Genomic DNA, 11391 nt, shown 5'->3' with positions numbered 1-11391 from the left:
ATGTCATGTCCTGAATAGAGTTCCAACAAAGAACAAAGAGATCACACCATTCGAGGAATGGGAAAAGAGAAGATTAAATCTCTCATATTTGCGCACTTGGGGTTGCTTGGCTAAAGTGAATGTGCCAATCAACAAAAAGCGTAAACTTGGGCCTAAAACTGTTGACTGTATATTCCTTGGGTACTCTTTTCACAGCACTGGGTATAGGTTCTTAATTATAAAATCTGATGTGTCTGATATGTATGTTGATACTATCATGGAATCAAGAGACGCAACATTTTTTGAGAATGAGTTTCCCATGAAGAATACACCTAGTGATACAAGTCATGAGACTATAATTCCCCATGAGCACGAACTGTCGATTCCTATAGATCATGCTGAGGATTCTCACGTGCACATCCCTGAGGAGGATGACACTATAGTCACTCGAAAGAGCAAGAGACAGAGGGTTGCAAAATCCTTTAGTAGTGACTTTATAGTGTACCTTGTGGAAGACACACCAACTACCATTAGTGAGGCATATTCCTCTCCTGATGCTGACTTATGGAAGGAAGCAGTAAGGAGTGAGATGGAATCTATTATGTCTAATGGAACTTGGGAGGTCGTTGACCGTCCTTATGGTTGTCAACCTATAGGTTGCAAATGGATCTTCAAGAAAAATCTTAGGCCTGATGGTACAATCGAGAGGTACAAGGCAAGGCTTGTGGCCAAAGGATATACCCAAAAGGAGGGTGAAGATTTCTTTGATACCTACTCACCAGTGGCTCGATTGACTACAATTCGCACATTAATAGCCGTGGCAGCCTCTTATGGTCTTATCATTCATCATATGGATGTTAAGACAACTTTCCTAAATGGAGAGTTGGATGAGGAGATCTATATGGATCAGCCAGAAGGGTTCATTGCGGATGGTCAAGAGAACAAGGTGTGCAGGTTGATAAAATCATTGTATGGCCTAAAACAAGCACATAAGCAATGGCATGAAAAGTTTGATAATACTCTTACAGCAGCTGGATTTGTTGTAAATGAATCTGACACGTGTGTATACTATCAGTATGGTGGGGGTGAGTCTGTTATGTTGTGTCTTTATGTTGATGACATCTTGATCTTTGGATCAAATCTCAATGTGATTGAGGAAGTTAAAAATCTTCTATCGAGCAATTTCGAAATGAAAGATTTGGGAGAAGCTGATATCATTCTAAACATCGAGCTTATTAGAGAAGCTGATGGTGGGGTAACTTTGTTACAATCCCATTATGTGGAAAAGGTATTGAGTCGCTTTGGTTTTAGTGACTGTGATCCTGCTCCAACACCTTATGACCCCAGTGTGCTATTAAGAAAGAATCGGAGAATAGCAAGGGATCAATTGACATACTCCCAGATCATTGGCTCGCTCATGTACCTTGCAAGTGCAACAAGGCCAGACATCTCTTATGCTGTGAGTAAGCTAAGTCGGTTTGTGTCGAAACCAGGAGATGATTACTGGCGTGCTCTTGAGAGAGTGTTGCGATATTTGAAAGGTACTATGACATACGGTATTCATTATACCGGAAACCCAAAAGTGCTGGAAGGCTATTGTGATGCCAACTGGATTTCTGATGCTGATGAGCTTTATGCCACAAGATGATATGTGTTTCTGTTTGGAGGTGGCGCTGTTTCCTGGAAGTCTTGCAAGCAGACTATCTTAACGAAGTCTACAATGGAAGCAGAACTCGCAGCATTAGACACTGCTGGGGCTGAGGCCGAGTGGCTTCGTGATTTCCTATTGGACTTACCGGTAGTTGAAAAACCGATACCGGCTATTTCCATGAACTGTGACAATCAAACAGTGATTACAAAGGTTAACAGTTCTAGGAATAACATGAAGTCTACAAGGCATGTTAAGAGGAGATTGAAATCTGTCAGAAAGTTGAAAAACTCCGGAGTTATAACTGTGGATTATGTCCACACATCGAATAATCTGGCAGATCAATTCACTAAGGGTTTATCACGCAATGTGATAGAAAGTGCATCGAGGGAAATGGGTATGAGACCCATGTGAAATCTACTCTAGTGGTAACCTGCTCTATGTGATCGGAGATCCCGTGAAGTAGAGTGGAGAAACAAGCTAGCAGTAGATTGTGAGGAAAGATCCCTTCTTTAACTCATTTCTGATGCACATCTTTCCTATCTGTAAGGCAGGATGGTTTTTACCTTAATGTATTCCAAGAGTCTTATAAAGGTGAGATGTTGTCCTACAGAACATCTTTTGAGGAATACACCTATATGAGTTTGACTGCTGGTCACAGTCTATGGGACTTGGGTAATCCCTAAATACTCATGAAAGGCAATGAAGTGTGACTTATATGCTTCTAAACAGCGGGAATACCCTTTTGCAGCCTAGTATCAGCAAAGGATTTGAGTGAATCTTACTTCGCACAAAACTGTCAATTCAAGGCATAGTCCATTGTTCAGTTGTGAATGAGTGAAACTCTTATTCTAGATGGATGTTCAACTTAACAGTCTCCATCGAAACACTGGTATATCAAAGGATTGTGATTCTGATACTTCATCATTACAAACCCTAGAGTTTGGTGGGGATTGTTGGATCTTTTATGGGCTTGGCCCATTTATTGAATAAACTCTATGGTGTGTAATGGTGGAGAATACCAATAGTACCACATTGGTAGTCGAAGGGTCTTTTGGCTTGACTTATATGGTGGGATTTATTCCACTTATCTTGATAAGTCAAGAAATGGACAAGGGCGTGCCACACGCGCGCGCGCCGCCGCCGCCGGCCGGGCCGGGCGTGGCGTGGCGAGGCGAGGCGAGGCAGGCAGGCAGGCAGGCAGGCGAGCGAGCGGGCGTGGTGTGGTTGTGTTAATTTTTAGCACTCACTAACCGCGTTAACCTTTCAGTTGCCTGTCTCTTCGTCAGCCGAGTGACCCTGTCTCTTCGTCAGCCAGCCGAGTGACCCTTCTCCTTCAGCTGACCGACTCATGGCGTGACTCGACGAGTGCTGGCCGACTCATGACATGACTCGGCGAGAGCTGACCGACTCTTGGCGTGACTCGGCGACCTTTCTCCTTCAGCTTCCCTCTGCGAGAGGTTAAATAGAGGAGCACCCCTGTCACTCGGTACACGCGAGAGCACACTTTCAGAATCACAGTCCAGCCGCAGAGTGAGGGAATTTCCATCTCGTGACTCTGCGCGCACAGAGAAGCGAGAGGGCAGGTGCCTCCGAAGCCGGTGTCGTTCAAGACCTTACACGGGGGATCGGCAATTAGGTTTTTGGGGAGCGTCTACGCGACTGCCCAAAACATCTCTAACATGACAAAGGAAGCTGGCCAAGGATCTGGATCATCAGAGCGCATGGGAGGGTATGATCAGTTTATTTACTTACTGTTTTGTGTTCTAGAGATTATATATGTTTCATATATTCATCTATGTTGTTTCATATGTTCAAATGATTTTATCTTATTTGTTCTGTCTTATTATAATATGATAGATCTGTCTGTTTTAATTTTACAGTCAAGCTGTTTATGTTTCTATCTGTTTATTCTCAATTGTTCAGTCAGTTTACATGTTTATCGTATTTATATGATTTATATAATTCACATGCTCTATGTTCTCTTGATTTAGATTGGTATGGATCAATTTAAGATCACGATTTTTATGGTTAATTATTTATTATATGTTATCATCATAATGTTAATTTATAGAATTAAAATAATACGAAAAATGCCTCTAACAGGAGCGACCGACGTCAAGGATGAGACCCGACGAATACCGCGGAGCCGAGGCATCCATGAGTCGAGCACGGAAATTTGAGCGGTGGTGGAGTACATCACCGACATGGGGAGGAGCAGAAGATGACCGGCAACCAGACGGCGCTGGGGAAAAACTCGCTAGCAGGATCCAGAGCCGGCCACGGTGAGCAGCAGGAGCAAGGGAGGCGCACGGCCAAGTAGGGAGTTTGGCTGCCAGCAGGGGAGGGCGCGGTGCCATGGAGGGACCTCGGCGTAGAGAGTTGGGCGCGCGCAGGGGCGAGCCAGGGAGCTCCGGCCGGGCACAGGAACACGCCATGGGAGCAGAGGAGCACGCGCGCAGGAAGCTCGACGGCGGCCGGGGATTCAGGGAGAGGAAGCCGAGCACTAGAGAGTCGAGCAGGGGCTAGGGACGCGCGCGCACGGGAGCTCCACAGTAGGGGAAGGCGCTGGAGAGGGCGAGCAGATAGATGGGCGCCGAGCTGAGCGATGGCGGCGACCTGGGCGAGCGCAGTAGGGAGCGATGTCCGCCTGGCCGAGCTGACGCAGGGAGGACCGGGCGCCATGGGAGATGGGAGAAAGCCGGCTGCGCACGGCTAGCAGGGAGATGGACGACCGAGCTGGAGGGAGTGCTGACCAGAGGGAGTGCCGTGCCATGGATTGAGGAGCAGAGGCGCCGAGTGGACAGGGAACTCCGGCCGGGAGATAAACACTAGAGAAGGACTCACGCCGGCGCCATGGATGGAGTAGAGGAGCGCTGGCGAGCAGGGCCGAGCTCAGCAGGGAAAGAGATGGGAGGAGCTCGGCGCGCGCGTGGGAAATGAGCAGGGACAGGGGCGGCGGGATTTTTCCCGGAGGCCTCCTTTGGCAGCTGTGGTAGAGGAGCCAGGGGAGTCAGCACCCAGGGAGCATAATCCGTGCTACCCAAGATCCCTGGGTGAGCACCGTCCGATGGGGCTGTCCTCCCCTATTGCTCTTTGGCAGCCAACAGCCAAGGATACCCTCCCCTGCTACAAGAAACTGGTAGCCAAGGAGTAGCCAGCAGCTAGTATGATATCTCCTGAATATTTACCCTGTCATGCATCACTAGCAAATTGACCAGAAAATTGATTACAATTATACAAATTGGCAGCAGCGTATTGTAATTCAGAACATGTCAACGAGATCAAATATAAACATCACATGCACTCAAGTAGAGTTCATAAACATCACATGCACTCAAGTAGAGTTCATAAACATCACATGTACAAGTAGTAGCACATGTGTGCAGCTACTGTACAAGACCAATGTCAAACATAGTCTCATAAAAAACATAGTCATAATAAAACATAGCCCAAAACAAATTTAACATATGTTTCACATACTCATAAAAAAATAGTATTTGGCTTGCCCAAAACATTAACACAACAATGACTATGATCATCTTGACTTTCCTTTGAATAGCTTCTATTTAGTACCAGAGAGCTCCATCCCTTGTCTCCTTGCAACAGCTACAAAAACATATAAATAGCTAACCAAATCAGATATTAGTTGAACATGATTATATAGAAACAAAACAAGGTAACTAAATTAGAGCATGCAAAAAGATACATGTTTGTGGGGGTGTCTTATCATGGTCATCATCCAGACACCAACAGCTCATAAGCAGACATGAAACAATGCTTAATTGAACACCAAGAAACTGTAGACAGTAGTAACTTTGAGCGAGAAATTAGGCAAGAACTTGTTAAATGTCCTACGTTCTTGCTGTGATAATCTGGTTGTAAACAAGATACAAGAAGAATACTCACTTTGTTACTTCCAAGCTCTTCGTGCACGTAAACCTATGACGCACACAAAAGAGAACAAAAATCAGCAAAGCAAGAATGAAAGAATAAAAGGCAAGCTGAGGAAATAAACACTAGCTGTGATAATCTGGTCAAAGAAGAAACAAGAAGAATACTCACTTTGTTACTTCCAAGTTGTGTTGGGGAAGTGATATAAGTTCTTCTTCTACAAAATTTGTCATGCAAGTGGTTAGTATAAGAAATGATATAGCTGTGATTGTAGAAACTGAGTGCTTTATATAATTACCTGCTTGTCGATCTCGTCCCTAAGCCACAACAATCGAACACATGGCCTCTGGCTGTTCAGAAATATTTCTCTGTTCTCCTCACACTTAAACACGCCCATTGCTGCTGCCATCTCCTCTTCAGTTAACTCTTCCATCGACTCTAACACATGAACACACTTTCCAATACAATATTCTTCCTTCTTGTTACATCCCTCAGCTTGCTGATCAATCTGATTTACCACATCAAGCAACTTATCATTATGTTGCCTTTTGTAATCCAAATATTCCTCAAGAACCCCAGCAATCTGATTTTGCTTACGCTTCCTTCCATGACTCTCCGCTCGCTGTTCTGAAGATGCCAGGGTGCGGTCATGTCCACCAATCTCAACACGGGTACTTGAAGATCCCAACCCATGCAAATTTGAAGAGATTTGGTTCAACTCAGGGTTAACCCCGAGGTCATCATCAATCCTGAAAGAGCTCATAGCTTCAGCTTCAGCTTCAGCTTGAATATGTAATTGTTGTCGGGATGATGTATGTTGCTGAGTTGATGTAAAATTGAGATCACCGGTGGCACAACTGCCATCATAGAGTGCTGACAACTGATTATACAAAGGGAATGGCCTTGACTGAAATTTCTTGACCTTTGGATTACTCTATTCATTATATAAAAATATATTACAATTAGAATGTAACCAAAATCAAAATTAAATAAGAACGATTAGTCAAATGAAATAATAATGGTTAGTAAAAAACTTACGACAATTATATTTGCCCATATTGGTGGCTCCGCAATGATCATACCCATGGCCTCATTCCATCCAACACCACTTTGCTTGCGGGCTTCCTTCAACACCTTATAGTTTGCCTTAAGTTCCTTTTCTTTTTCCTGGATCTGTGCCTTTGTAAACTTAGCCAACAGGCACTTCTTATTGAACATTTGTGTCATAGAACGCCAACCTTCTGGTGCCCAACCATTCTGGCCCCGGTACTTCACATGATTGTGCTCGTGCAAGATGTCAACAAGAATCTTCTCATAGTTCATATTCCACGAAGCTCTAGCCATGACTACATAGTATACATTAGCCAATGACTATTACATCAAAATGATACTAATGATTATTATAATCATTCCACATCTGCATAGCAATTTGATCTCTAAGAGCATTTCCAGCATTGGACTGACTACTATACTGATAATTGCTATCTCCCTCTGGTAATTCAACAAATTGACTAGAATTGATGTTAGTTGGGTGCTGATCCAACCATCCATCTTCACCATTTAAACCTCTAATCATGTTATGAAATAAAACTGCTGCTGATGGAATCAAAACCTGAGTCTCTATGGGATAAAAGGTGCCCACTTTGAGGATGGGAAATCGCTTCTTCAAGACACCGATGGACCTTTCTATGTGGTTGCGAAGGAGGGCATGAGAATGATTAAATAACTCCTTATAATCAGCATATACAGTACTCAACCCTCGCCTCCGATATTCACTTAGATGGTAAGAAACTCCTCGATATGGGGTAATAAAAGAAGGAGTGTTTGCATATCCCCCATCTACAAGATAGTATTTACCATCTAGCACTCTGAAACCCTTTCTTAAAGCTGATTGAAGAACCCCCGCATCAGATGCGGACCCTTCCCACCCACATGAGATGAATGTGAAATTCAAATCGAAGTCACACGCCAACATCACGTTTTGAGAAAGGTTTCCTTTTCGATTTCTAAATGGAGGGGCTCTCTCTTCACTAATAGTTATGGGGACGTGTGTCCCATCAATTGCACCAATGCAATTTTGAAAGTAAGGCCAAAACCGAGGATTGGATGTAATCTTCACATGTGGTTGGTTTACACTTGGGAGCTTCACAAATCTTTGAGTTAGAGCAGGGATTATACCAAAGAACTTGCTTATCTTTCTATGTATGCTTTCCCCGCTATGCTGAAATTCTTTTTGTAAGATAGCATTGCTAGCATTTTGAGATATCATGTACATGAATATCCCAAGATGCTCCTCAATGCTCATATTTGAAGTGTCTTGCAACAATCCTTCCCTTCTAAGATAGCTTGCTACAGCTCTAAAGATCTCTGGCTCCATTCGAAACTCAGATTTGCACCAGCTCTCATGACCATCAAGCATTTCTCTAATTTTTCGTGCACCACTACGACAAGAAGTGTGTACTGGCCTCTTTTCAGAATAAAGGGAAGCATATATAGCTGGAACTAACACAAAAAATAACTCATCATCATCCTCCTCCTCCTGTTTTAAATGTTTCCTTATCAACTCAATTCTAGAACCCATTTATTAGTATCCCTAAAACAAATATACCACAAGCAGGTTCAGGCTTAAATCAAAACTGAAAGTAATGCATACTCCATAGTAAACCAAATATACCTATCAGTAGCCGTGAATTTAGCCTACAGTTCAGAGCCCACACTGATCTGTATGAACCAAGCAAAAAAACAGATAAGCAGTACTGTATTAGTGTATTTAGTATTTTTCTCATACTGTTGTAGTTCAGTAGACCACCAGTTTATGTTCAGTAGACCACCAGATAAATAGGAAATAGATAAGCAGTAGACCACCAGCAAAAAAAATTATTACCCTCAACCTTCCGAAGAAGCTTCTTGACCTTGTGCTGAGAAGGTCGTAAGCAGTACCTGATGAATCTTGCCAAAAATGAAAAAACGCAATCAGGAGAAGCAGTACGTGAGCTGAGGAGGTCGTAAGCAGTACGTGAGCTGAGAAGCAACCAGGAAGAGGAGGCTGGCGCGAGAAAATGAAACTGCTGCGCGCGAGGAAGAGAACGGGGCTCTGCTGCTTTGTGCGAGGAATAGGAGGTCGCCGTGCGCGAGCTGAGGAGGCCACCTTGCGTGAGGAAGAGGGGGGTATGCTGCTCTGTGCGAGGAAGAGTAGGCCGCCGCGCGCGGCGAAGAGGAGGGGGCTTTGGTGCTATGCGTGAAGTAGAGGAGGCTGTCGTGCGTGAGACACCATGCGCGAGGAAGAGGAGCGTGAAGAAGAGGAGGCAGCTGTGCGTGAGACGCCGTGCGCAAGGAAGAGGAAGCAGTGGACGACGACGAGTTCGAGAGGGAGGCGGCGGCTTCACAAGAGTGGAGACGGGGAAACCCTTCCCGACCCTCTGAGGCCGGGGGCGGCAACACCGTGCTCCTCCGTGGATCGGGCCGGGGTGCGTGGTCACCAAACGAGAAAAAAATGCCCGAGGGTGATTTGGCCCGCGGTATTCGGGGCCAGGGAATGGGCCGGGATCCTCTCGGGATCCTGGGCTGCCAAAGGAGGCCTGAGTGCGGAGCTGCGCGTAGAAATATCAGGGCATAGAGAGGGCAGCTGAAAAAAATCTACGGGGAAGCGGATGAAGATTTTTCCAATTATTTTATTTCTTCTCTTTTTTGACAGAGAATCACATATATTTTGAGTCAAGATTTTTAGTGATAACTAAAGGGTCGACGATACTTGTGACACGATTGATTTGATTCGAAACCCGGTAAATTTTTAATGGGTCAGATTTAAACGTTATCGTGATAGTTCAGATCGTATTTAATTAATCTAAAACCAAACAAAAATCCTCTCGCTACCCGAGCAGTTGGATCAGAGTGTAAAACAAACGGACCAGACCAAGGAACATTGGCTTTGATATTTAGATGGGGTTTGATTTAGTTGAAATCTGACGAAAATGTATTTGCCCTCCGAACACCATTTATTTCTTTGCTGAGGACAGCGCACTCGGTCGGGTTTGTTTCAGACCAATAACCGTTGTCGTTGAGTTCTAATTAATTTGTTATGTACAAAAATCGCAAGAGTGGATCGAGGCTCCAAATTTGTATTCACTTAACTGATGAATTTTAAATAGGCACAGGACTCATACTTTCAGAACAATTACGTTCCGAAATTCGCGAAAACTTCAGGAGGAGTCTAAATAGATAGAAACAGATGAGATATTAAAATCACGATAGACGAAGATGATTAAAATTTAGCATCCGTTTTATCCACCGATATTACGTGCTTAAATCCATAATCGCTGTTTACGGAAGATAAACACCTGGGGTGTTACAAGATGCACCCGGCTTTGTTCCTTAAAACCGGGTGTGACACATATGTCTTGTGGTTGGAGATCCCCAGCTGGGTATTAATCGATTCAGATTGTCGTTACTTATCGGACATGAAGACTTGGTCATTGCCCTACACGTAGCATCTAGTGAAATGAAGGGTTGGTAAAAGATGGCTAGTACAGGTCAAGTGCTTGATCTAGAATAGAAAAAATCTAGATGCAGGTAACTACTTAACCTGATAATAAAAATGAATTTTTAAGGATTGACTCATAGTAAGCTTTTCCGCAAAAGGAATCTTTGAATCTTGTTAAGCTTTGCCTTGATTCCCAAAAGGCCAGCATATCCTTGCAAGTCTTTTCCTTTGACGGGTAAGACTTGCGAAAGTACACTCCGTACTCAGGGTTTTCAAATTAATGTTGCTTTAGGTGATGAAACAGCTGAGTTCTGCTGTTTCTTTTCAAAGGTGGTTCCCATGCAGGAGGATGAACAATAAACTTATTTTGGAGGGTGTTTTGCCTCCCGGTGATGTAATAATGTGTTACGCACTCAAGTACCCGGATATGTAATAACTACTCTTTCTATATTTTCATATGAATGTAAATTATGATATTGTAATCTTTTCCGCTTACTCTCTACTCCGATGATGTGTAATATTTGCGTGATGGGTTAAGCGCTCTTGGGAAATATGATAGAGATACAGATAACCGAACTTGCCGAGTCATTATGCACACCTGCATGACTGCCTGAGGTCCCTAGGACAAGGACATCTGTAGGTGGGCCTAATACCTTGAGAGGTTCCGTGACAGCAGTCATCCACTAGCTTTCCTAATTAGTCAGCCAAGGGCATCCCATACCACCCTTGTGGTAGCACTAATTTTACCGGGTGGTCGCTCTATGTTCCAATTAACAATATGATCTTATCATGAACAATAATTAAACAACATCATAATTGGAACATGATCATAATAAAACATTATCTTCCCAAAACCAGGTAGAGCAATAGCAAATCTACCCAATAATTCATATGTCTGCAAGGTGAGGGATAAACAATGCTAGGGGAACCTATTAGGTCCCATCAAAATAACTTGAGCATGTCACAGTGATTAAAATATGAACATTATTAGGTAAAAAGGAGTGATCAAGGGCACAATTTGCCTAAGACTCAAGATTCCTAGGTACCAGGATGTTCTTCAGATGACTCGTAACCTCGCACTAGTCGTAGCAATACAAACAAACAGGGTATAGACAAAATTAACATCACACCAAACATAAGATCAAACTGCATAAGATTAGTCTACGCGTCGTAACGAGATCGTGGGCTCGAGAATCACTAAATTCGGAGCTACGGTTATAAAGTTATGAATTCCTAAAGATTTAGGAGTGGGTGCAAAAGAAATCAAGTACAAAATTTTAAATTAGGTTTCATAACAAAATAAAGATACCAGGGGCTAAACAATATTATTATGGATCTAATGCAACTGGAATGGATCAATTTGGAGTTAGAATGAATTAAATATAAATTA

The 11391-nt window shown here is 43.5% G+C and overlaps 1 protein-coding gene across 1 annotated transcript; it reads right to left on the bottom strand.

Moving 5' to 3' along the window:
- Positions 1-4470: 4470 nt before the first annotated feature.
- On the bottom strand, positions 4471-7292 carry LOC103638545 (uncharacterized). The gene is made up of 5 exons (XM_008661426.2): positions 6560-7292; positions 5820-6455; positions 5537-5569; positions 5204-5236; positions 4471-4617 (listed from the first exon to the last, which is right to left on the bottom strand). The coding sequence occupies exons 1-5, from the start codon at positions 6863-6865 to the stop codon at positions 4471-4473; spliced, it is 1155 nt and encodes a 384-aa protein (XP_008659648.2). The 5' UTR covers positions 6866-7292.
- Positions 7293-11391: the final 4099 nt, after the last annotated feature.

The sequence above is a fragment of the Zea mays genome, chromosome 9, assembly GCF_902167145.1.
Source record: "Zea mays cultivar B73 chromosome 9, Zm-B73-REFERENCE-NAM-5.0, whole genome shotgun sequence".
NCBI classification, from domain to species: Eukaryota; Viridiplantae; Streptophyta; class Magnoliopsida; order Poales; family Poaceae; genus Zea; species Zea mays.
The sequence above is the reverse complement of the archived record's forward strand: the minus strand, read 5'-3'. Positions and strand labels throughout refer to the sequence as shown.